The following is a 27,412-nucleotide window of genomic DNA, read 5'->3' as shown; positions in this document are numbered from 1 at the left end:
GGGACTTTGAAAAGTTCTGCACTGTGGGTGCAATACAATACTGCATTCTTACAATTTAGAATAAAAGAATGAATATTTTACAGCTCATAAGATCATTCATTATAACTGCATGACATATCATTGTAAATACAATGTGTGTTTTAATTATTCAAATAACAAACAATGCTAAAAATGATAAACTGCTGTTACAAAACATGGGAATTGAAAGCTGATGCAGTTCTACTTGTCTGTCTCCAGGGTTTGTGATCGTCTGTACGCATCTCCATCTGCTGAAGTGTCAGCTAATACTACGTCAAAATCATTCCCATTATTTCCCAGACTGAGAAAAAAAGTCTTCTACATTACCACGCCTGACCAGAGAAAACTGACACATTCGAGTGGTAAAGAATGAATATCGAGTCACCTTTTCCATCAGTTCAATAGAATGTCAATTGGATAAACAGTGGACACACTGTTCACTAGAAGCCAGGTAGCCTGACAGAAAGATACATCTCCAGGATATTTGATTACTACTAATACTTTTATTAAATTCAATGGAAGACCCATATTTGTATAACATATGGGAATATATTTACGTATTCATTGTATGAAAAAGAGCCCACTTTGTTGGATTTACCATGTATTTATTTTACTATACAAGGTAAATGTACTTTCCTTACACAAGAAGTACAGAGAAACGTTTACAAACAAAAAATACATATGCTGTGCATCTATGTAGAATGCATCAGAAGTACAACACACAGTAGACTGGTATGAATATAGTCATGTGAGAAACATGAACAGGGCAATCCAATATACAAGAGCACCACTGTAATACAGCACTCTCTGCTCGCTTGCACACAACAGTAGCTTTCTAATGACAGTGAAACACAATTCTAAAGTTCTAACAAGATTATTACCAGTAAAATGTTATGTTTTTTTTTTAATTCACAGTTTATAAGAGACTGTACTAAAAGACCACCTGCATGGGTAATTTTGGCTATTTTTGTACATTGTAAATGCAGCAAAACCCCTCTAGCAGTCTCCAAAATGCTGCCTTCACAAACAGCTGTTGCCAGAGGGCATTACCAAAACTAAAAATTATTGAAAGTTATTAAAACGTACATATTTAATTTATTATAGTAGCCCCTCTAACCAAATAATCAATGGATATGCAATGGTTCTGTACTACGAGACAATGGTAGCAATGGGCAGCTACAATTCTATAAACCACAGTGGTAACACATTTAGATGTGGAATCACAATGGTATTAACCAATACAAACTCTGGTAGCATATCAGTAAGAGTCTGCAGTGAAGTATTGCAACTTAATCCACGTGTGTGCTAGTGTTCTTTCAGGGCACAGTACTACACTGGCATTGTAATGTTATCTCAATGGGATTTTTCAGTGGGCTTTGTTATCTTCAGAATCTTTGTTCTTGATCCTCACACTGTCACAATACATTCTTCCTCACTGCTTCACCTCTACCAAGAGTCTTCAGTTGCATTGAACATGCTGTTGTACATCTTTTCTCAACAAACCTAGTCTGCCTAAGGTATCCAGTTGTCACCTGGCAGATGGTGATTAACTTATAATTATTTGGATTTTAAGATGTCCTCAATTTTGCGACCTTATCCTAACAAACATACATGCTGCTTACACACATTCTTTAACAGTCCTTCAGACCATTAGTGCACACGTTGTATACATTCCCTAGCCCCTGCATCGGAAGCAGAGAGTGTGTGCAAACAAGGTTGCATGCTCAGAGGGGTAGTTCCTATTTAAATGCCTTCTAATAATGGTAAGACAGTAAAATGGGCAAAACACATACCAGTGATTGTGTGTCTGTCCCCCAAAGGAACAAGGAGGGAATAGGTTGCAATGCAGTTTGTACTGATCTCTTTAATGAATAGTGCTGTGAAGCAAGTAGGAATCCCGCTGCCTTCGCTGTACATGACAACCCGGCCAGCACTGGTTATCCGAGACTCCTCTCTGCCCCCTGTAGATGGCTAGTTGTCCAGCATGGAGCGCTGAAGAGCCTCTTGCATCATAGCGTGCTCGTCGGCTGAATAGTCCTGAAGGGAGACAGGGGGTGTGAAAGAGATGCTCTGCTACTCTCAGGAATGCAGCACAGAATGAAAGGAAATTGGCATTGATTTTCAGCCAACAGACTCACAGAGCGACATTACTTAATCCATCAGAGCTACAGAAACTTAGTGCTTTTAAAAAATCCTGAATTAAAATGAATGAAAACTGCATACCACAAAAGTATCGTAGGAGAAAGTGTGGCGCATCTTTAAGTGCTGGAAGAAGTTGGCGCTCTTGTAGTTTGGGTCTCCCCATGGCATCGAAGCACAGATTGGACACACCTTGAGAAGAATACACACAATACATAGGTTTCGGTGCCACTGTATTTAAAGGATGTAAAGAAAGGAAGCCCTCGACCTGGGCTCACTCACCACCTGGCGTGGGTCACGTGAGTGCTGGGCATTGCAGTGTTCCACTAGCCCCTCCTGATCCAGGTTCTGAAAGCCACAGTATGGGCAGGTGAAGGTGAAGCGGTTTGGCACAGCGCTACAAGAGAGGGGACAGGATTTTTGAAATATAGCTTATTGTGAGTCACCTGCAATTGCAAATACTAAACAAAGTGACAGTTGTTCATAAGTGACGTTGCAAAAACTCAAGCATTATTCGTAAAACCTTACAATGTTAAAAACACCTGGAATTCTCAAATGCTGTAGTTTCAGACTAAGCATACATTCAAATCTGCCCCTGATCACCCTGTTCTATGGTAAGAGCTACCTGTATAAAGACAGTGTAGAAATGTTATTTTGCTTGAAGTTTGTACCAGTAAGAAGATTGCATCCTGCAGTTTGTCTGGGCACACTCATTTTATTTGCACATGGAGCTACTGAATGCGTGGTAGAGAGAAGTGTTGAACTTAAAGTAAACCTTGGAAAAAGCTGCTCCATACCTGAGTCGGGAAGGCTGTGATTTGGCAGTTGTGCTGACCCCTTCCATGATGTACTCCTGAAACTTGGGGCAGGCTGCAGTGTGACTGCGCATCTGGGACAGGTACACCTGCCGAGGAACAACCAGACTGGAATTACAGGTTAAACCTATTACTGTAAACACCAAACCTTTCTCTCCAGAATGTGCTGCACTGAAATCTCCCTGTGCCACTGCCTTGTTCTGAAGCTGTTATGTACTTGGGTATGACGGTGTGCAGTCAGTGGTACTCACCTGGCCTATTACAAGAGGTTGTCAGGGGTGCTCACCTGTGCACGACAGCCCTTGCAGGTCCCCTGGGAGTTCTGAATGTGGGCCTCCAGCCCAACAGAGGCTGTCCATTTGGTGAGCGCAGTCCGGCACACGGCACACACTGGCTTCTGAGGACGCAGGCACTCCTGCAGACAGCTCGAGCAGAACCTAAGAGAAGCAAAAGCAAGAAGCATCACTATTGGGGGTGGGTGGGAAGTGAAGCAACATTGTGCCACAGGGCTGCACCTATGGTGAATACAATGTGCTTTTTCAAAATGTTTTCAGTGAGAAAAACTCAAAGGTTTTTTTTTATGTGGCCATTGCTATGGGGATAATACTGTATACGATGGCTAATGTGCATTATGCTGCAGTCCTTCTGGCAATGGGTCTGGAACGTGCACTGGTGGAGAAGCAACATCATCTTGTGATTACGAGCGGGCAGGCTTAGTGGTAAGAGTTCATAAGAATCAATGTGGACCCAGTGTTAGAGATGAGAGAATGGGAAACATGCTGCATACCATCACCTTACACATACCTGCTTCTATACATTCATAGGGTAATTGTGTTGTTAAGCGAAAAAAAAAACTAAATCAAAACCCTCCGTCAGATGGCTACATTATCTGCTTTCATGCAACTCCCTTTTGTGTTATGTGCATAGTGCACACCAAATGACTTGGTTCAGAAGGAACTGGTAAAGAATGAACTTACACAACATATGTTCAATCCACTTCACTACAGGTAACATCTGCGTATGTCTGATTATTTTGATGAGGAATAGCCATACACTGGACCACCAAAAGCTTTGTGATGATGACTTCACATATTCTCAGAAATGTGAAGGTGTGCTTTGAAAAATATACCGGCAGGTTACATATGAAGGCACGTTATCCAAATGCTTTGTAAAACACTGTACTATATACTGAAAAGCAAAACAAACAAAATACCCTGCACAAACTGTGCTGTCTGTCGTCCATTGTAAAACATTTTGATTCTAGCCAACTTTACATTTTAAATCTGCCTTTTTCACAGTATCCTAAAATTACCCAAATCAACCAACGAAACCTCCTTCCAGGTCTAAATCAGTTTGTTATTTAATGATACCCAGAAAACATGGAGGACCCTGCACCCTGAGGGCTGGAATTAGGCTCCTCTGCCCTAGACAGTCTCAGCTTGTTACCTTGGAAATAAAAACCTGGATCAGAATGGCATCTCTATTTCGGAGTTCTGAATAGCGTTGTTAGTTGCCCACTCTCAACACCCTCATTCCTTGCATTACTTCCTTGGCCTAGCCGCTTTTTGACAGCCCTGCTACCCACATGCTCACCCACACCCATACTGCAAAGTTGTTCAGCCTAGGTGAGACATTCCAGCTTTCAAAACTATATCATTTATAGTAACCTAATTCAGGCTGTCTTGGACTGTGAGATTTTGAAATTATATTATTAACAATAGTAAATGATTAAATACATACATAAAAAACATATATCAAAGTATCTATTTATCCGTCGCTCGCACAATTGTTTTTAAATAAAACTTTATATATTGTAGTAAAATGCAACTATTACATGTCTATCCACAGTGTATATGCCTTTAGAGCTAGTTCCAAAACCAAGAACAGAAACCTTTTGTTTCATGTAGGTAAACGGGGAATTGAAAGTTAATGAGCATAACAAAACACCAGCAATGATGTCTGTGACATGTAGTCTATAGACCATCCACTCACTATCCATTTTATGTCATCAAGCCTAATCATAAACTACAAATCCCATAATGCAACATCGCTCCTCATGTAAACAAAAAGAGAAAGTACCAAACACGGATCATTTTTAATAGGTGACCTGTCATTATTAATTTTTTTTTTTTTTTTTTAAAGAAGAATATTCACAGCTTACTTAAAATCGGCGAGCAATGATTGTGTTAGATAATTTTAAGCATAATCTATTCAACCCGAATTCATTGAAGACAGCGTCTGAATTGATGATAATAAAAACAAAACTACCGAAATAGAAACACATTCCTGAAGGCAAAAAGAAAAGAAAAATGAGGATCAAATGTGTTCACTCACGTGTGACCACATTGTGTGGTCATAGGGCGATCGTATATCTCAAGGCATACGGGGCAGACGAATTCTGATATGTCCCTCTCGCCTTCCGCGCCGCTGGTCTTTTTCAGCCCTGACTCCAAGCTCCGAAACATCGCCATTTCTCACTGTCGGTTGCTTGCTGATCTGCCTTTTCCGTGTACAATATACTAGCGTCAGAGCGTCAAGCCGGCTGTAGGAGGAGCGAGGGCGACGGCACCAGTATAAGAACATAAGAAAGTTTACAAACGAGAGGAGGCCATTCGGCCCATCTTGCTCGTTTGGTTGTTAGTAGCTTATTGATCCCAAAATCTCATCAAGCAGCTTCTTGAAGGATCCCAGGGTGTCAGCTTCAACAACATTACTGGGGAGTTGATTCCAGACCCTCACAATTCTCTGTGTAAAAAAGTGTCTCCTATTTTCTGTTCTGAATGCCCCTTTTTCTAAACTCCATTTGTGACCCCTGGTCCTTGTTTCTTTTTTCAGGCTGAAAAAGTCCCTTGGGTCGACACTGTCAATACCCAGACCCAGAGAGAAAACTTGGCACTGGTGGAGTCTAGTAATCCCGCTTTTGGTTTGAGACAGTGTTGTATTACATGCGGCAAATTCTTTTGGGTTTTGTTGCCTTGAGAACTCTGTTGCTACCGAGGCTTCAGAATGGCTATTCCCCATTGCAAATAGATGGTGCAGAAAGCGTATTTAGACCTTTGGGTTATTTTCCATAAGGTTTTAAAAATCTACCTTACTGTTTTCAATAGATGGTGTGGTTCCCATACTTAAGTATTTTCATTTCAATAATGATAATAATCGTTTTTAGTTGTTATCATAGAATTGCTATTATAATTTGCCTATGGTTAGAAGGTCGTTATTAAAATGTCAATACGAAATGTTTAGCAATAATACTGGAAGCTCATCATGCACCAGACTATTGTAGTTTAGCTGTTTCGACCCCGCGCGTTCCCGTTGGCTATTTCCCCGAGCGCGCTGCCGATGCTTTCCGGGATGGCGCACGCATGCGTACAGAGGTATTGGGAATTTCCAGCAGAATGCGGAGGTAAGGTGCTGAGTGTAGTGTGGCGTCTTCACAAAACAGCTTCTCTCATTCTAGCGAAATGTGACCAACTTTACAAAAACGGGCTCGTAGCAGCCATAGTCTGAGGACTAGGGCGTGTGTTTTTCAGAGTCCGTTTTATATTTTGAAATGGTTTGTCTGAGCGGTGTGTGTATTCAGAGAGGTGTGTTTATTGGTGGGGCCCGAGTGAGGCAAACCGAGGATTTTAAATAGCGAGTTTCAGTTTTGTTTTAGTTAATTATGAGGGGATCAGACCTGCTACAGAGCATTATTGATTACGCGTCGCTGTTGAATTATTTGGATGAGTGGGTCTCTCCCCCCAGTGTCTGGGAATGAAAAGGACTGGCAACCGGAACCTGCCCCTCTGTTGCTGCTGTCACTATGTAGAGATGATATAATTTAAACATGCAGAATTACTACTACATGTCAACGTGCAGATTGTTGGTTCTATAACAGCGATGCAGTAATATCAAAGGAAAAATAAACGATAGCTTTATTATTATTATTATTATTATTATTTATTATTATTATTATTATTATTTTATTTTATTTTTTTCTGTTGGCGTCTCCTCGACGCTTCTTTTCTGTGCGAGGCAGAAAAGAATTTGGGCAAGTGATTGAGGGGTGTGTACTGTGAATAATATCAATGGGCTGGCTGCATTCCTTCATTACAATGATTAGGTATACTAGTTTGACCATATATAGGTATAAGCATTAGATACAACAGTGCCTGCCAATATGGTGCCCCCTCACTTGACTTATTGTCTTGAAGCAAATGGATTAATTGACAACATACATTTTGCAATGTTTAAAAGCTGCTTTCAGCTGTTAGAAGCTACAGTAGTTTCAGCCAGGTTAGGGCTTACTCTATGTAGTGGGGATTCCTTTTTCAGATGCTTTTGTGTCCTCCAAATTACTTTGCTGAATATTTCCATCTAGAATGTCTTCTGGATGCATCTTGCTGGCCTGGCGTGGTAGAACCACAGTGTTATGGTAGATGTTTCTGTGTACTTCGTAACAGCATCTTTTGTAAATATGCATCGTATAGCCTATGTCTAGCATGATAGAATTATACGGTTATAGTTACAAATTAAATACTTTTTTTTGTGGTATGCTGCACAGGGGAAAGGAAAACATGCAAGACACAAATGACCACAATTAATCAAAAATAATAATAAATAGTACAGAATAAAAAAAAAAAAAAAAAAAAAAACAGAATGACTTTGAATAACATGTTACATAACCTATTATTTGAACGTCACTTACAGCTGACGTTGTCCAACCAGTAGGGTTGGCCTGTCTTACTGATAGGGAATACCTTCAATATATATATATATTATATATAATATATATATATATATATATATATATATATCTGTTCTTTTCACTTATGCTCGTCAATGGCAACTACCTTGTTACAGAGGTAGCCTCCTGAACTTTGTGACCTTGTCGATTTGTCCAGAGGTCTGTTGGAGTATTCATCGTTACCAGTGGAATACCCCATAGATTCTTGCTGAATTAAGTTATTCGTAGGCATAGAATCCGGGCGACTATGAGAGTTGTGCAGTGAGCATCTCTGGTGCCCCTAATGGATTCAAAGCTGCGAGAGGACCTGTTGAAGAAGTATGTGCAATCTCTGGAGTGTCGGCTGGAGGTGGTCGGAAGAAGAGGAGGACAGCAGCAAGGGGTGGGTGAGGCCGGTCTTTGCTCGGCCGCCACAGCACTACTTAGTCTCCACCAGGTCGATCCAGCTCACCGTTTCCAGCTGGTTCGCTTCTATGAAGTGTCAGAGAATGCACTGCGCACACTGAGAAGCTCCAGCTTGCAAGGGCTGGAGACAGCCTTTAATACACTGGAAACGATCTGCACCAACCTTTTGCTCTACCCTTGGAAAAAAGAGTTCCGCTGCATTAAGGTATGAGGTACTGCACAGCAAAAATAATATTGATGCAAAGTAGCCTAGTGGTTAGAGATAAGGGATTGGGAGGCATGATTTCGTAATGGTTGAAGTTCAGGGAGTTGGAGACAAGTTGGTCTGTTGGGAAAATGTGGAAACCGGCTGCCTATAAAAGCTGAACAACTTGGATAGAGGGTGAGCTTGTGTTTAGGGCTAAGGGATGTCAATCAGATGTTTAAAAAATAGTTTCACAACAATCCAACCTACAGAGAAAAATGGGAGGGAAGAACTTGTATGTGTACAAGTCTGTCTGTAACTTCAGTAACAAATTCAGTAATAAGTCATTGCTTGCAGCAATTGCTCTCAGTTGTTTAATGCAACCTGACCTTTAACAATCCTCCTATTTTCGCTCTGGCACTTTAAAAATGTATTTTTATTTCTTCCCCTCTGTCCCTTCTAGACTTTCACTGGCCCTTATGTGTACTGCCTGCAGTCAGCTTTGTGTGACTCAGACCTTCGCTCCTTGCTGCGCTCCATGGGTTACTCGCGAGACCAGGAGCTACAGTTCCATGCCAGAGAGCCTACTGGTGGGATAGCTCAGCTACGTCAGCTGGCCTTTGAGCTGTTCCTGGCACAGATGGAGTGCCGCTTGCTGAAGGAGCTGGTGGCACAAGCGGGTGGGAGCTCTTTAAACATGGAGGTGGAGGCTGTTGAGATACGTCGAGTCAGTCGTGAAGATGCCAGAGGCTGTGCTGACATCCTGCGTCGCAGAGAGGCTTTGACAGGGGAGGTGTCCCGGCTTGCTGTGCGCCGGCCTGAGTGTGAGCGGGCCTACCTGAAGCAGCGAGCAGATCGGCCCTACAAATCGGTGGACGTGACAGATGGTGCAGGTCACTGGCAGCCCTCCAGCAAGCCGGTTCTGATGACCACGCTCAGCCTCCGCAAGGAGCCTCTCTTTGTGGATGCAGAGGAGGACCAGCAGGATGAGATCATTCGACCCACACCCTCTCTGCTGTCTGCGACAGGACCTGCTTACAGCCCTGTGGCCGATTTCTTTCCTGTCACATCTGCCCCTACAGAGCCTCCCCCTCTTTCCTCATACTCTTCCTACCACCTGCCCTCTCTTGATGAAATCGACCTGTACACAGACCGAGGTGGCGGCTATCGTCTGCCTTCGAAACAGCAGAGCAGGGACCCTAGAGACAACTGGGGAGGCAAGAGCCCAGCTGCCCCATCTGTTAATGTGAAGTGCCAGGGCTGTGGTGTGGGCAGCACCAGTGTCATCGCCTGTCAGAAGTGCGATATGATCCTGTGTCCTATCTGCCATGCAGAAGAGCACTCCCCATGCTGTGGGCTCCAGGACTTCCCCAAGGTTTCACGTCCCAGCGAGGGGTACCTGTCTGGTAAAGAGAAGTTGTACATCTGTTCCAGCACTCCCACCCAGTCTCAACTCCCAGACAAGCCCCAGTCCAACCCCAAGCTTTTCCCCAGTAAGGTGAGCACCGCCAGCAGCGGTAGCAATGGCTCGCGCTGCGGGTTCTGTAACAAGCCAGGTGCCACCCGCACATGTCTGCACTGCTCCAAGGTGTCCTGTGACAGTTGCATGACTCTCTATGCTAAAGACTTCTGTGGACGTAAGAACACACCCCATAATTTTGTGCCGAACAACCATCTTAACTACAAATGCAGCTCCATCTCTCACCTGGTGTATCGATAGGACGCATACTACTCTAGGCACTTGTTAAAGTGGGGTATTGGATCTTCATGTCCTTCAGGGGATGTCATTACCAAGGAAGCCAGGCAAATAATCTTCATGCTTGCCCCATACTGTTACCAGTCTTTCCTGCTTGTTTGGAAAACTGTCAGGAGACAGTCTAATTATTGTACTTGCAGGGCTAATTGAGCTGTATTCACAACCTTCAGCTAAAGTGTACTTCCAGACTCATCTCGCATTTGTAGATGTAATGTAAGAAGTAGCCTCCATTTGAATTTTAGGTAACCGGGTCTACACATGAGCTTGCAATTACACCTTCAGAATCTCTGTACCAGAGATACTCTTGAATTCAACTGGAGAACCCATTGACACTAATTTTACCTTTGCAGTAACAAGAACAAAACATGCAGCTTCTTTTGCAAACATAAGCTTTACTTAAGTTATCTACACAGTAACACAGTTTTACAAGCTTACCCTGCTGTTTGACACTTCGCAGAAACCATGGTAAATCATTAAACTGCATTTCTTGATCTTTATTTATGCCTTGACTGGGCTGAGGCACCTTTCTCAACACAAGCTTCTTGATGTATTGTACTGCTGTACTACCAATTTAATTTTAGACCTCTGAATTCCTATCACGCCCAATCGGCCTTGAACCGAAGGAAGTAAGCAATGAACATAATGTTTTGTATGTGATTGTTTAATAAAAAATATACAGTTACACGGATGAAGGCACAAGTCATTTGTCAACTTGACCTTAAATATATATTTTTTATTATCTACTTGATTTTCTTAAGTTTTATTGTTAACTTGATGCAAGCCCAAATTGGCTTGACTGTTACTGTGACAGAAATACCTGTGTGTTACAGGAAGTTCATAATATATAGTATAAAATGGAAACTTGTTTAATATTTAACACTTACTGTGTTGTTGTTGCCTTTTTTTTTCCATCACTCCTGTAATCTTCCCCCATTTAAGTTTTAATCATTATGTTTTCTGCAGCAGGAAGTGGAATCCAAAAGCCTCTATGCAAAACAAACTGGGAGAAATATGGATTAGCTGGGGATTTCTCTACAGAATAAGGTGGAGTACTGTGGCTGTTCATTGGATGCCAGTAGAACTTCAAGTCATGGTTCTATACTGTACAGTACTGCTGAAAAATAGAAAACAAGCCAGCCTTTTATTTTTGCTTTGTTTTTGTTTATTTTTTCCATCATATATACCATTTGTCTAGATTGGTGAATGCACAAATAAGAGTGTTAGGGTCATGCAAAAGACAGGTAGTTCTGAGTAGCTCAGGTGGTACAACAGAACTCTAGGGTGTGTGGGGGGGCATGCATCGAGTTTGAGTCAAAGCATGGGCACAAGCATCAGAGATTCCCCTAGCTAGGAGCACGTACCAGTTCAAAATCCTGGGAAGTCCAGTGGAGATGAACAGGACACTGGTCACACCCAGGTATTTGAATAGTACATTTTTATAAGGAGCCTTGGTGTGCTGCCATGGCTTTACCCATCTAGGTTACAAATATATAATTGTAGTGCCGTTTGCTTAAAATGTTTTCTAGCATCACTATTTGAAACCATAACATATGTGCAGTACTTTGAAAAACTTCCACCATATGAGCTAATCCATATAATTCCCAGTTACTACCAAAACCTGTATCCATTTAATAACTTTTTGCATTCAGGCTTCAATGCCAGCTCCCAACAAGGGCACCTTTTGATCTGTCCATGCAGTCTTTCTTCTTACCTGTGCCGTTTTGTGGAAACAAAATAAAATCTAAAAAATACACATTTGAGAAAACCCACAAAGTATTACAATCAAACAAATCTTTCTTTTCAGCAGTTCAACTCCGGTATCGCAAATTAAGGCATGATGGGAAAAATTGGTTTATCGTTGCTCCAGTGTACCATGAGAAGCAATTGCAAGGACTTGCCACCAATAAATCTTGTTGGATGGTATCTCCTAGGCATGCAATGTTCATGGGATGTGTTGTTTGCAACATGTTACCCACTTGTGGCACTGCCCTGTCAAATACTTTTGATACTACTAGTTGTTGAAGTTCCCAACCCAAGCTGTATTTTGTAAATTCCTTGGCTGGAGTTTAATCCAATTAGGATACAAAAATATGATTAAGAACAACACTGAAACTCATTACAAGAAATTGACTTGGAGTTTTCAAGTTTGTAGAATTGTAGTCGTTGACCCTTTTAATGTCTGGGATTGTTTCTGGGCCTCATCTGAGTTTCAAAAGTAGACTTTGGGAGGCCTACTGTACATATAAATTTAATTATTTTATATTCACAATTTTACCCTCTTACATTGGTTTACTCACCTTGCAATAAGAGAATAAAGAGGGAGTTGATTACAGTACCTTATTGTTACCCACTGCCTCTGGCTGGTATTAGAACTGATCTGTGTTTGTAAAATAATGAAATCCGTGGGTTGTAATCTGATGGACACTTGATTGTTTGAGCCTGTTTCTGTATTTAAAAAAGAAAGAAAGTCTTCTGAAGATCCAGTTAATTGAACCCATCCCTGCAAAAAAAATGTCTGATTTATTTGTTTCCGGTTTATTTAGTAGGTGAGAGTGTATTGACAAACCAAATCAGTTTTGGGGCTGACCCCGTGAGGGGTGTTACACTTAAACCTGTGGAAGTTTAAATTGATTTTTTGATTGGAAGTACTTTATTTGTGGTATTTAGTGTTGGTGTTGTACGCATTAAAAACTCGTAGTTTCTTGTAGTGACCCCCCTCATCATTGCTCACACTCCTGCACCCGTACATGTCTAGCAAAGCAATTAATGCTCTCTGTACATAAGATACAAAGACTGATAAAGCTGGGTTTATTTTGGGGAAAATAGCCAAGTAATTTGTTGGTGAATCACCATTTTTATAATACAATGCCAAGAATAAAACACTACAAAAACATTTGTCTTGCTTGTCTTTTAATCTACATTATTCAGCCCAGTGTAAAATAAACCTGTTGATCGGATTCTTTGTGCATTGCGAGTTCATTACCTGATGATGAGAAAAGAATGGTTATGCAACGGTAACGGTAATATTATATAAATAATACTATATATATATATATATATATATATATATATATATATATATATATATATATATATATATATATTGCACATCCCTAATGAATGGTTATTTTAGAGATCTATACCTACATACTGTAGTCTATTTTTTTGCAATAGGGGCACAGTTCATATTTTTTTCGTAAGGAATAACCCAGTTAAGTCGCAAGAACATTTGTGTTTGAAAAAAGTATTTATTAGACATTTTATTGAAACTGGCCGCTACTGATTGTCACGGGTGTGTACATTGCTCAACCTTTCCTGTAACCCCCAAAACTGCACTTACATTGGATATGTGCTTCCTTGGAAGTGTGCATACTAATGTTGAGCAGCATACAAACATTAAACAGCTTTTTTAAATGTTTTATTGCAGCGGGAGTGTGCTGGTCATTTCAAATTGAACACTGAGGTCAAAATCGCATCTTGACAGCTTCTTTTGCATCTGTAAACATTTCAAGTTTTTTTTTTTCTTTTATACTGAGTATAAATGAAGTTGAAGACAAACACTTTAGGAATGATAAGTGCAATTGAGTTACTTTTGTTTACTATATGACTTTGGTTTTCTGAGGCATTTCTTTAATTAGCTCAATTTAATAAAAATTTACTTGTTTATTAACAGTGCAAATAATGTGTTCTTGCAATTCTCTGTCTTCCCCAGCAGACAGCCTCCTTGAGCATGTTGAGTGCCATTTTAGAGGCCCTGTATGAGGAACCTGTTTTAGGCATATTGCCTTCAATAAAACAAGTTTACCAATAGACCTCTGTATTCTGAACCTTTCTTAAAACTCCATTGTTCAAAACTCATTTTAATCAGATTTCAGGTCCATTCTTGAGTTAATTCTGTTCTGTTCGATGGGGGTGACAATATTAACTTAAAACACATTTAAAGTCTTCTGTGCCAGAAGTCACCACCAGAGGGGAGCGTAGCCTAAGGAACAGGAAAATGATAAAGTGAATTTGGCAGTGGCAGTAATAAATACTTTCAGTACTACCTGAATCACAGAGCTATCTACTATACATGTTGGAGTAGACATTGGGGGGGGGGGGCTGCCTTTGACATTGTTGTCTGTGCAGCAAGTGTGAATGAGCAGCAGCTTTGTCTGTGTGTAACGCACTGCTATTACCGATTCTGTACACTGCAAAAATCTGGATGAGAAACTGTTGTCACAGGTTCACAGTCACAGACCTGGCTAGAAGAGAAATCATTGAAAGAAAACATTCTCCTTCCTGATTTCTGAATGCAGAGAAAAGAACTCAAATCAGTGAGTGACTTGACCACATTCGTGTTGGCCCAGAGGCTAAAGGTAAAAAAGGCAGCCTTACTACACATTTAGTTCTGTACATAGCAGTGTCCTAGAAATTGCAAAAAAAAAACTTCACATAATATTTCATTTTATACCAATAAAATATAGACAACCAGAAGTGTTATTTAGGAATCATTAAAAAAAAAAAAAAAAAAAAAAATCAAACAACAAACATAAAAATGGGCAAAGAGCTGTTGTACATATTTGGGAATTTTGGCTATTATGCAAATTTAACTTATTCACCTTAGCAATGCTGAGTGATGAGAAACACTGTTTGTTTGGTGAGATAGCTGGTTTAGAAGGAGAAAGGGGAGCAAAGAAGAACTTGAAAATACCAGCTCTCAAGTAAAGTCCAGCTGAAACACCCCAACAGTTCAAAAAACCTAACTCTACTTTAAAGGACTTCAAAAGGAACTATACTGAACAACAATATAAACGCAACATGCAACAATTTCAAAGAGTTTACTGAGTTACAGTTCATATAAGGAAATCAATCAATTGCAATAAATTCATTAGGCCCTAATCTAGGGATTTCACATGACTGGGAATACAGATATGCATCTGTCACAGATACAGCTAATAATTGATGAATTAATTATGGACGAGTGTCTTACCATGTTTCAGGATGTAGACTCAGTCATGCAGTTGTCAGTACTGTGATGAACTAGGTTCCCATAACCTATAGTACATGAATCATTTCTTTAACCACCCCCAGGCAGCCAGGTTTCAGAGAAAGGAACATCTTTTAGGAAACGTTTATCAAATTTGAACAAGCGGCTCCCAAGATAGAGCCTTCATTTGCACAACAGAGGCGTCTCACAAAAACGATGTAAGACATAGATTCTGTGGTGTAAGGAAAACCCACTTCAACTTGAGTGATTCTCAAGATACTGCTAAAAAAGCCATGCTAACATAAGGGTGGATAGTAAGCCAGCAGTGATATCCCAATTCTCAGAAGGGTTAATACTGCTACTCTGTAAACAAACCAGTGGGAAGGGAAATGTTCTGTCAACACAGGCATTGTTATAGGAGGATGCTAACAGGCTGTTTTTGTTCTTAGAGTTTGAATTATAAGAGCAGGAATTAATAATGCCACCCGCCAGTACTCATTCTTGTTATCTTCATAAACACTCCTTGTCTGCCTTTTTCATCATAGCTTATTGAGAAGAGACTAAATCTACATGGAACTCGAAAACAATAGCTCTAGCTACTCCTCTTGTGGAAATGTCTGTCATCCTTGTGCTATACATCCCCAGTAGATATCTGTCAGCGTGCTCTTCCCCACTCCTTTCACAGCACTAAATCATCCCCGTGCTATACCTGCATGGATGACTGACATTCAAACAGACAAAGGGTTTCTTTCCTTTTTGTAACTGACCTATTCTGTAGGTGACAATTGATGGTGCGTTGGGTGTACTGTAAAAACCTATTGAAATAATGAATAAAAGTCAATAATGGGCTTTTTATATTGCCCCTTCATCTTCATCCCTGGAGAACAATGGTTATTTTGCAAGACCATGACATTTTTTTAATTTTCGTCTTCAGTCATTCTGCAAAATAATACTTTGAATGATGTGGTTGGTAAAAGTATCAACTATAACCATGCAAGTCTATCCAGCAATTTCAGAAATGTGTGTAACAAACATTACTTCTGTATAAGCTTTGATTAATGTTTACACCCTTCTTGATATAGGATATGGATCCAACCCTAGTTTTCAATTTATCTAGGCTGACTGGCTAGCTTGAGCAGAAACTGTCAGGTTTTATTGAACTTTTTATAAGAATAAGTATGTAAGATTCAGTACCATACGGTCATGAATTTCAATCAATATTGCATTAACATTGCATCAAAATGTGTGTTCTGGGACCATAAGAGTAGTTAAAAGGTTAAAAATATATATTTTTTGCATAAATACGTCTAGATTCTAATGATCGTTATTAACAGTGGCTTTCAAAAGTATTTTTGATTCCATATTGTAACACAATAAAATGTGGAAAAGTTCAAGGGGGGTGAATACTTTTGAGAGCCACTGTAAGGGTATACTGGCCATGGTATCCATAGTAACGAAAGATAAGAACTGAGGCCCTTTGGTTAACTAGGTTGACCCCTTTAGAATTCTCAAGACAGTGGTGGCGCCCCATATGTTATTGAAGCAAGGAGATATTGATATGTATGTAGGTTTGTAGTCTTGCAAGCTGGGTTACTGGCAGATCCTATTCAAGTTATTTTTTTTTATTATGAAATGCTGTTCTGTGAATATTCCAGATATTTTGAAAAAAGCCAAAGGTTGAATGAAGAAGAACGATAAACAAACATGACCGAAAAACATTTGCAAGTTCTCTCTCTGGATTAGCTCCACAATACGGGATGCAAACTGGCTGCACATCACAACAGGGATGTGCGCTCTGAGAGGTGAAAGAGGTTCAGAGAGGCCTGCTGGCAGAAAGTACATTCAGCGTGAATAATTAGGGCCCTGTCTGAAATCTGGACCTGCTGGTTTGATGGTGACCACCAGACAGCCTGTTTTGTGCTCTTTAACCTATTCACTATCCAGATTGCTATATCGAGGCAAGATTTCTTGCAAAGGCAGATTCAGTTGCAAGTCCTGCCAGTACTTTTTAGTCCCAGTTGAGGAATGAGTTGAAACCTTTGCATACACATGTGGAGAGTCAACATAGTCATAAGCAATTTAAAAATAAAATATCATCACTTTATATCTAAATGCACTTCAGGAGGTCTAAACGATGGATAAGAGTATTGGATTAAAGCTTGGAGAAAGTTTACGAAAATTCATGGCTCCTATCTTGTTCATCATGTAGTTTGACAGAGACAGATAGGGGGACATGAAAGGTGCTAAAGGTCCCAACATACATATGAAGGGGTGCAGGAACACCAATCCTAATTTACATTGTTGATGACTTCTTTGCTTGTTTATTTGCTTCATTTCCTAGATTCTGTCATTTTTTTTAAGTATAATGTTTAAAAGGATTTACAGTTCAGCCCTTATAAAAGTTATTATGGTATTGTTGCAGTTCTCATACTTTTTACATGTTTATACTATGCATTTACTATAGTTTACCTGGTTTGCTGTGTTTTTTTTTTCATATGCTTTACCATATCTCTCAGTTCTTTACAGTGCTTATATGTGCTTTACCATGCTTTCACTGTGCTGTATTACACTCTGACATGCTTTTACTATGGTAAACTGTTATTATTATTATTATTATTATTATTATTATTATTATTATTATTATTATTATTATTTATATATTAGCAGATGTCCTTATACAAGGCGATTTACAGTTGTTACACAAATCACCTTACAGATAAGATATCACCTTGCAGATAAGGGAGAGCTGGTGGAATACAGGTCTTTAAATGAGCTGAGAGTACATCAAAGGTCCTTTGACATTTCCAAGCTCATCGGATGGAAGTAGCAATTGCATTTTTTTGCTGCATTTCAAACTCTTTGTAAGGGTTCAAATCCAAACAGTGAGTAAACCTAGATGAACATATGAAAAATAGAAAGAGTTCAGAGCCATCACTTTAAGCAACTAGAATAAATAAATAATGTATGGATCAAGGCAGGAGCCCAAACTATGTCCACTTAAAAAGATTTAATGCAGGTTTGAAGTTATGGATCAATGTATTTTGCTGCAGACGGCAGAAACGACTCATCATGCATTTTACAAATAATGAAGTTTTTCTTGATCAGCTGTAACAATCTCTTAAACCAGCACTCCAAACTCTTATACCAGTAAGAAATCTATTAATATTATAATTCACATTCTTTATTGGAATAGCACATTGCTGGCAAGTATGCTCAACTGCAGGATCCTTTGTGGTATTTTTCATTATTTTAGAATGATCATAAGATGCAGGACATGCCCTGATCACCTGCTTGTTATTGGTGAAACAATCACCAGTTGACCTATATGAGGGCCCTTGGGGTATCCAATATGACAGTGTTTCTCTTGTAATCAGACTTACACCATGATATAGATGCAGCCTCCTCTATGTTCGTCTGATTGGAGCTAACTTCACTATACTGCCTTCGGGATACAATTAGACTGAAGAGCGTCCATTGTGTTCCGGACCCTGCTGAACCTAACTTGACTTCAGTAGGAAGCAGACCAGTGTCTTTCAACTCAAGGACAGATGTAATACTAAGAACGGCAATTAAATTAAGGCTGTGGCCAGATACTTTTTATTAGTACACATAATTTGCTTCCCGTGGCTAGTACCGTCTGCTTTTGAATTTCCAATCAGTCACTTTGAATCTGGAGTCAAAAAGCCACTGGTATAATGTTATAATTTTTTGTTTTAGCTTATTCTCTGGATATTCATTAATGCCACCTGCTGGACTCTTAACAAATTACAGCAGCAGAATGGTGACATCACAATCGGCCCCTACCCTCAGCCATCTAACGACATTCTCTTCCTCAATCTTTCACCTCTTTTCAATGAAAATGGGAATGGACTAAATTAGGGTTGGTAATGATTAGAGAACAAAAGTTGTATTTTTTAAACTTGTATATTCATAATAAAGCACTATATAATACATTTATAGGATCACAAACATCTGTGTATAGGTTATATCAGAGCTTGCAACACTTAAACAGACCTCTGCGTTCAGTCGTAATCCATTCACTTCTACTGGTCCCAATATTGCCCAGATACACATAAGTGTTTCCCTTCCCTTTAAGACGTTTTGTGGTTTGTGCCTAACATCAGCTACTATTGGTGCAGGAATTCGAATGCTCACAGATTGGCCCCTGTTCATATTCTGAAGACTAGGTTGTGTATCCTTGTATCTTCCCTGCTGTTCAAACTATTTTAGTCTGTGTAAGTTGTTTGCTAAAATGTTATTTCCTGCCGTGGTTTTGGATGTTTGTTTTTTTTATTCCTGCCCATGAAGCACACTGTTTTTGTTCCCAGTGAATTTCAGTCCCACACAGTGACCCTCTTGGGGTAAGTATAAACAACACAAATAAAACAATGAAATAAATATGTGCAGGTCTGTGTCCATTAGCCTCAGGGACGGACTCCAACATTTCAATCATGCCAAGCTTTGATCTCTTTATGGATTAATTTTCCTGTTGAAATATAAACAATGGCTTTGTCAAAGAAACCACAGTGACTGAATCCACAGGAGTCAATTGCTTGTTGTCCTAGCTGAAAGTCAATAACTTGCTAAGGAGAGGTGGAAGATTCATGGAAGTTGGCAGTGGCATTCTGAATGAATAATAATTTAGAAAAGTCTTAAAGGGAATTAACATCTCAAAGGGGTGAATCTGTTTTCTAACAATTCAGTTTCTTCTTCCTAATGACACTCACCCATTCATCACTCATCATCTTTATCCCTCATATAGACACAGCTTTCTAACCAATATCTTGTTAACTGTGTTAACTGTATGTGGTTGAAGCTTTACTGCTTCGTTCTTTTAACTTCGTTGCAGGCAGGGGGGTAGATGAATGCTGCTAGGTTGGATCACTAGGTCAGCTCATCTTCAGGGGGCGATGCCTACTTTACTTTCCCTGTGGTACGAGACCAGTAGTGTGTAACAGCATGTGCCAGTATGTAAAGCAACTAAAAGGTTGAATGACTGCAAATTTGGCAGCTGAAAATATTCTGAAATACTTCCACTTGCACTCGAGTCTTCAGTTTGAACGCCTTTGGAATGATTGACGGCTATATGAATTCCAGTACTATTCCTCAAATGTCTTTCACTTCAGTCGGGGAGGTCTTGTAGATAGTTAAAACAAACAAGCCAAGGATTACTGAATCGAAACTAGTAAGCAATCCTTGCTCAAATGTTAATATTTATTTTGCTAAAATGAATAAGATAGAAGCTAAATCAAATGAGATGGGATTTAAAAGTGGAATCAAAGAAATTAAAGGTCATCTGGATTTTGTTTTCAGAGCTCAGAGGGTTTCTCTCCCTTGGTGATCTACAATTCCTCAGGCCTGCTTGATGGATCGGTCAACTGGATTGCTCTGTGGCATAGACAACAGCCCGCACTCCCCTCCTGTGAGTTCCTAAGAACTTCAGAAATCTGCTTACTACTGTGCATTTCCAACTGAACAGCTCATCAGGAATTACTAGAGATTACACGCTGTAATTCCCTGTGTAGGGTATTTTATTGCACCGAAGATGTGCATTTCATTTCTGCTTCATTTTTTAAGTGTTTTAAATAAATTCTACCATCTGGGAAAGAGCTACAGTTCTTTAAGAAACACAAGCCTTTTCCTTTTTCCTTGTGGTGACTATGGATACCTTGTGATAAAGTCTCACACTGGTTACGTTAATATTCTATTCCAGCAAGAATAAGGAACAGAGTTCTGCTTGTGCTATATATTTCTGTTGCCTCTTTTTGTGGACCCCCATTTAGACTTCTACTGTTTATTTATTGAACTTGCTAGTCCCACTGATACCTTAAATAACAGCCACAGAGTCTTAATAAATTCCAGTTGGTGGAGAAGTCTCGAGATTGAGACAGCAAACCCTATGAGCCCGGTCCCTCAAACTCAGGGACAGTTGAGAATTCTTTAAAGATCACATGTGCTTTCCTTTCAGTACCACGATGTGGTTGTAGGAGAAAATAATCACTTTTACAGTAATCTGCTTGAAGCTTCATGCAATGCATGCTAATTAGAACTCCTGATGGAAATGGAAAAGTAATTTAAAAATGCCTCTTGTCTCAGCTCCTCCACTCATTCTTGCAGAATGTTCTCTCTGCTGAGGGCCACAAACTGGGACGCAACTCCAAATCACTGGGCAAGGGATGCATTGATCTTTTACAATTCTCCCTGCTTAGCTTTGGCAATCTGGTGAGATTGTAGGATTAATAATTGTGTACCACTATAGAAGAGAGGACCAGTCTGTATAGATTTTGCAGGACAGATCAATGGCAACATATTTTATTAGTTTACTGTTCCTTTTAGTGAACACTCATTTAATCTCTAACTTACAGCGTGATATAACAGTATTGGTGATATCTCATTTTCATTTTTAGACAATCACAAAAAGTTCTGTAAGATTTTATTTTACCTTGCTCTATCCATAACCCATTTTCCAACAGAGAGGGGGGGGATCTACTGAATCGTCCCCAGAGAAATGTATTCATTATGCTGATTAGTCATGAGTGTCACAATTTGTGTTTCTGGGCCAATGTTAAACAATATAAAAGCCATCTTCATCAAACAAAAGCAACAAGACTCTTAATGAGACAGACTCCCTTTAAACAAAAAACCCCGCTAAATATTGGAAAAACGGGACAAGCTGAGCCAGAAAAATTTTAATCACCACTAAAAGACATGGCTGCACTCAACCATTAGCGTTTAATTTTACTGCTACAGCTGCATGGAATATGCACCCTATAGCCTTGGCCGAGCATTGTCCCGGGAGGGGGAGGGGGGTTTAGGTCGGCCAGGGTGTCCTCGGCTCACCGCGCACCAGCGATCCCTGTGGTCTGGCCGGGCACCCCTGCGGGCTGTAACCTGCCCAGAGCAACATTGTCCTCTGACGCTGTAGCTTCTGGGTGGCTGCATGGTGAGTCCACAGTGTGAAAAAAAGCGGTTGGCTGACAGCACATGCTTTGGAGGACAACATGTGTTCTGAGCCTGAAAAAAAATTCAACTTGGGAGAAAATAATAAAAATAATTGGCAATGACTAAAAAAAACAAACAAAAAAACATGACCTTACTTGAAAGCTAGGTTATCATTATAATTTGCTGTGTAGCAGAGCTGCAGGTGAATAGAAGGAATCCATGGAGCATTGGGCTATAAAGCCATGTATAAATGAGGCTTAGGGAACGTAGGAAGCTGAGATTATTCAAATACATTATACATGTCATTGTTAATGCTTTATAAGGTCTACTAATAAACATCTTATTAACCCTCTATAAAAGATTAATAAAGTGTTTATTTTTTGACCTTATTATAAAATGCTACCGTTTTAGCTCAGGACTGATTCTCTTTTGGTCTCAGTGTTTACAGTGGTGGCCAAGTTTTATGTTTTATGCCATGAAGCACAGACCCCTATTTGCTAATCAGTTTAGCTGCAGTGATGTTCATCTGGTGTTGCAGGTTCTGTTGTGCGCGTTCCACTCATTGCTATGCATGGTGCCTCTGCTGCTGCTCTGCTCTCCCTCTTCCTGCATTGCTGGTAATAAACTTCCCCTTCTACACTCCTGTAAGTACTTTATCTCCTTTTTCACTTGACACAAAGAGTATCAGCACTCAGGAGTTGGTCACTTTTATTTGTGCAACATCAAGGTTAAAGAACGGTTTAATCAAGGGTTTTCAGAACACAGAAGTCAGCAACACAGGCAAAAGGGCTTTAAAGATATGACTGCGTAACCAACATAGGGGTCTTTGATTATGCCATACTGGAATTTTAGGATTGAGACATCATTAAAAAGAAAAAGCTATATGAACATAATGTAGATGTTTTATTTAACATCATGTAACAAATAAATTACAAAATGATATTGTAGAAGTCTACCAGAAGCCGTAATAGTAGTGCAGTATTTCATGTTAGATTTCCATGTCACATTTAAAAAATGTGTCTGGTTTTTTTTTTTTCTAACTATAGGGAAAACTACAAAGCGATATGTAATTCAATATGTTAACCTAACATTTCAGCAGGTTTCATTTGACTTTATGAAATGCGTTTATTCTACAGGGTGATGCAAAACCACATCTGTACACAAACATGGACTAGCGGCGTGCAACCTTTGCTATCTCTGTGTCCAGAGGAATCAGGTTTAAGAGAACATTGGTGCAGGGGTTATTAAGGTGCAAAAGAAGGGATAAGAATGAAGGGTTTTAGTGTTCTCTGCGGCGTGACAGCGATATTAAGCTGTGTTTTTTTATTTTTATTTTTTTATTGAACCCATCACTTAGTGCCTGGGCTAGAGTGTTTGATTCAAGGAGTTTTCTCCTCCACCACCCACTGCTCGCATCAGTGTCTGATAACGGTGGTATTTAAATGGAAGATTATTAATTTCTTTATTAATTACCCTGCATGATCCGTGTTGCTGGCTGCTGCTCAAGCACAGCTGGTAACTGGCACTCAAACTAAACCCCACAAAGGACTGCCACAACATTGTCAATATGGTTAAGGGTCACCATGAATTCCTATTTTATTTATTCCTAAAACAGATTACAGTGTTCAGTGGGGATTTAAATCCCCATGTTAATTTGAAAAACCCAGATCGCACTGTCACCGAGTTGACCCTGGTAGTCATTGTTCTGCTTGGCTCGTTTCAGTTTCTTTTGTGGTAAATCAAAGAATCAATTGGCTCATGACAAAAAGCTGCAGGAAACTAAACATTCTTTGAGACTGGGAGGCAAGTACAAAATCCACCCCACATCCACACTGGTTTTATCAACCCGAGACATGGTCCACGGCAAAAACTGCCTGGCCAGCCCACCTGGTTATCTCTTAACCACCTTTGTAATCTTTCAGTTACGTTCTCATCTCTGACTCCTAGAGGATTTCCTTGTGGAGTTCGTAGGTGAGCTGGGTGACCGGCGCCTCAGATTGTGTGGCTGTAGTGAGAACACGGGCAGTCCTGTGTAGCGGAGGTGCCTTTTTCAGTCCAGTGTCTGGCCAGTGCCGGCAGGTGGTGTGGTTCTCAGGCAGCCCGTTAGAGAGACGCGTGGAGTTGCTGAATTCCTTGTTCCGCAAAGCCTCCTTCTGCACTACCGGCCGCTCGCAGCAGCATAGCTGGGCACACAGACGCTGTCGGCAGTGAACAGCATCGTGGCACAGGAACTTGCGGAAGTTGGGTTTGAAGAGAAGGTAGATCACAGGGTTGTAGAGGGTTGAGGACTTGGCCAAGATGGCAGCGATGGCAAACGCCATAGGTGGAACCCGCGTGGCGTCTCCTAATGCCGCCCACATTGCCACCACCGCATACGGGCTCCAGGCTGTCAGGAAACCAATACATACTGCAATTGAGAGCTGAAAGAGAAGGTGGGGGATATCAGTCACCTGCAGTCAATCCTGATTATTCATTTGTTTATCATGGTACTCTGTAGTTTCAGATTCAGAACTGGAACTCTTGTCCATTACTGTTTCATGGAAAGCTGTTGCCTCAGCCTCTTTACCTTGATTATGAGCTTGTGGGCATTGCTGGTCTTGGTCTGAGGGGAGATGTGCTGCTGGACAGCCTGTTGTGAACCCCGCACAGTCAGCAGGATGAAGGTGTAGGAGGTGAAGATGATGGTGCAGGGCACAATGTAGCAGAAGGCGAAGAGAGACACAATATAGGTCATGGCGGACAACTCATTGTTGGGCGCCTGCCAGCCGATGCAGCAGGCTGTGCCATATGGCTCTGGCCCGTAATGACCCCACTTTGCCAAAGGAGCTCCTGCAAAGATCGAGGCGTAACACCACACACCCGCCACCAGGAGGCAGGCATGGGCTGATGAGAACTTATTACCTGTCAGCGAGGAAACAAAGGAGAAAAAGAGTGGAGAAGCTGAATACATTCTGGAACATCATTTTGCGCAGTTCAAGGTGCACCACATTGAATCTGAATTAATGATCACTTCTGGGCAATGACACAGCCCTACTAAAATTCTAACTTCATTTTTTCTTTTAGGATACATTCAAATTCTCTTTTTGAAGTAGTGCAATTTCCCCTCGCTGGAACATACTAATGAAGTTTATTTTCTTGAACTCAATGTCTTAGAGCTCACTAGAATGAACTCTACATTTTATGAACACGCTGAATACAAAGCATGAGCCCAATTAGAGGCCCAGTTTTTGAAACAATATCCCACTGCACTGCTAATTTCATAGCACAGTAATAGAGGTGGCAAATAATTGCACAACCTATGAAACAAGTTCAAATCAGTTGTCATACGACATTTAATAGTGTATGAGTTTCATTTTTTTTCTTTTCTAGTTCTGCTTGGATATGGAATATCTTTACATTCATGTGACCTATATAAACTGTACTATTTCAACTCATATTCAAAGATGCAAGTGTTTCACAAAGTGTATTGAAATATAAGTCTCCTGGGGAATAACATGTTTATTGTAAGTCATGGAAGATTAAAAAGAGAGACATTTCCATTGATTCTAGAACTGTCTATGACTCACCCTTGTGCTGGTGCAAATGAAGAGCAGCTACCACTTCATGGCAGACAAACATTTGTGACAACCAGTGGTACCCTTTTAGATTTATTTTCAAATCTGGCAAGTAGGTACAGTAGATGAGAGCTTATTAGATTGAGCTACAGACTGAGGGCAGAAAGGAACTCTCAAAGTCAGAAACCTTGTAGACACTGAATGCAGAATCTGAGTGTGGGTGCTTGGTGCTCCAGCAAGTGTCACGTCTGGGTTGGTTGTACCGGTACCTACCGTAGGATGGGTAGCACACTTTGAGGCAGCAGACAGAGGAGAGCACAGTGAGGTTGGTAAGGCTACAGACTCCAAAGAGAACACCACAGAAAGCATAGTATTGACAGGCGACATCATCAAACAGCCACCTGCAGGCAGAACGACAGCCAGTCAGTGCCTTGGTACGGGGACTGCTGGGAAGAACATCCAACTGTCTAAATACTGCAACTAAAATAATACTGGGAGCAGGATGCAGCTCGATCCTTCATTTTATCAGTAACTTCAAAAACAGTCGCTTAGAATTGTAAGGGAAAAATGGTATAAAGTCAAATAGACAAACAGGTGCCTTTTTCAGTAACTCACTTCTGTAAAAAGAGAGGCAAAGGACACCAATACCCCTAACAGAGTTAATAAGTTGCCTATAGGACATGGTCACTTTTTTTTTTTTAACCCTGCTACCTGTGTGAGAAGGCGGAAGGGATAGCCAGTGGGAAGAGTGTCAAGGTCATTCCAAGGTCACTTAGAGACAGGTTGACGATGAAGAACTCTGCTGGTTTCAGGGAGTACTTCTTGCGATACGCCACTAAGAGCAGAACACAGTTTCCGAGCAGAGAGAGAACACCTTCAGGGGGAATGAGACAGCAAGTTATACCCGTGTCATTAGGGGCCAGTATTTCACAAGACGATGCATTTGTTCCTTCCCTTCAGCATAAGAACATTCTCACCTTGGTTTGCAGCTGATTTTTTAGTTAAAATATTTACGAGGACAAAAAACAGAGAACTGAAGTTTAATTTCCAGTTTTCTCCTAATACTTACTGTTACAACAAAGTTGAAGATGTTCTTCTCAATTGGACCCTATACTAATAAGAAATTAGAATTGAAAACCTTGGTTATCGCTTCTGTAATGTCAACTGTAACTTTAGGGTTAAAGTTCAGTTGTCTTCCTGGTGAGGGGGCATTGCTTACCAACCACACAATAGATCATCCCCATGATCACATCATTCTCCCTGGAGATGGTGGAAACAAAAAGGGTTTTTTCTGAGGCATTTCTCATCTGCAGAGAGAGAGAGAGAGAGCGAGAGCTAGAGAGAGAGAGAGGCTGGCAGTCAGCAGAGGCTGTTTGTTTAATTTAGAAGCGTAATAGTTTCAAGCAATGTTTTCAATATGATCTTTCACTTCTATGCAATGTAAAGTACTGGCCTGCGGTGACACTTATATTGTGCCTTGGCCGATATAACAATTTGACCAGTTTAAGGCATGGTGCAGTAAATAGCAACAGTTTCAATGCATATTCTGCAAATTTTTTTTTGAATTATAATGATTTTACTAAACATAATCGCTTTGCTAATAAATAAATATATTATATATATATATATATATATATATATATATATATATATATATATATATATATATATATATATATATATATAGACACACACACACACACACACACACACACACTACCGTTCAAAAGTTTGGGGTCACTTAGAAATTTCCTCGTTTTCCATGAAAACATACATGAAATGAGTTTGAATAGGAAATATAGCAAAACGAATAGGAAATATAGTCATTGACAAGGTTAGAAATAATGATTTTTTATTGAAATAATAAATGTGTCCTTCACACTTTGCTTTCATCAAAGAATCCT

The 27,412-nt window shown here is 40.2% G+C and overlaps 3 protein-coding genes across 3 annotated transcripts; 1 reads left to right on the top strand and 2 right to left on the bottom strand.

The window, feature by feature from the left end:
• Positions 1–606: 606 nt before the first annotated feature.
• LOC121319323 (E3 ubiquitin-protein ligase RNF114-like) lies at positions 607–5,510 on the bottom strand. The gene is made up of 6 exons (XM_041256637.1): positions 5,307–5,510; positions 3,259–3,409; positions 2,955–3,061; positions 2,440–2,554; positions 2,242–2,349; positions 607–2,055 (listed from the first exon to the last, which is right to left on the bottom strand). The coding sequence occupies exons 1-6, from the start codon at positions 5,441–5,443 to the stop codon at positions 1,990–1,992; spliced, it is 684 nt and encodes a 227-aa protein (XP_041112571.1). The 5' UTR covers positions 5,444–5,510; the 3' UTR covers positions 607–1,989.
• A 2,252-nt stretch (positions 5,511–7,762) lies between these two features.
• LOC121319322 (spermatogenesis-associated protein 2-like) lies at positions 7,763–12,990 on the top strand. Its single transcript, XM_041256635.1, has 2 exons — positions 7,763–8,308; positions 8,751–12,990. Exons 1-2 carry the CDS (start codon positions 7,982–7,984, stop codon positions 10,005–10,007), a joined length of 1,584 nt encoding a protein of 527 aa, XP_041112569.1. The 5' UTR covers positions 7,763–7,981; the 3' UTR covers positions 10,008–12,990.
• Positions 12,991–23,060: 10,070 nt separating this feature from the next.
• On the bottom strand, positions 23,061–26,872 carry LOC121320258 (opsin-5-like). The gene is made up of 5 exons (XM_041258510.1): positions 26,728–26,872; positions 26,220–26,382; positions 25,782–25,909; positions 24,521–24,855; positions 23,061–24,374 (listed from the first exon to the last, which is right to left on the bottom strand). The coding sequence occupies exons 1-5, from the start codon at positions 26,813–26,815 to the stop codon at positions 23,898–23,900; spliced, it is 1,191 nt and encodes a 396-aa protein (XP_041114444.1). The 5' UTR covers positions 26,816–26,872; the 3' UTR covers positions 23,061–23,897.
• Between the last annotated feature and the right edge of the window lie 540 nt (positions 26,873–27,412).

This window comes from Polyodon spathula, chromosome 8 (genome assembly GCF_017654505.1).
Source record: "Polyodon spathula isolate WHYD16114869_AA chromosome 8, ASM1765450v1, whole genome shotgun sequence".
NCBI classification, from domain to species: Eukaryota; Metazoa; Chordata; class Actinopteri; order Acipenseriformes; family Polyodontidae; genus Polyodon; species Polyodon spathula.
This window is presented reverse-complemented; position numbering and strand designations above follow the sequence as displayed.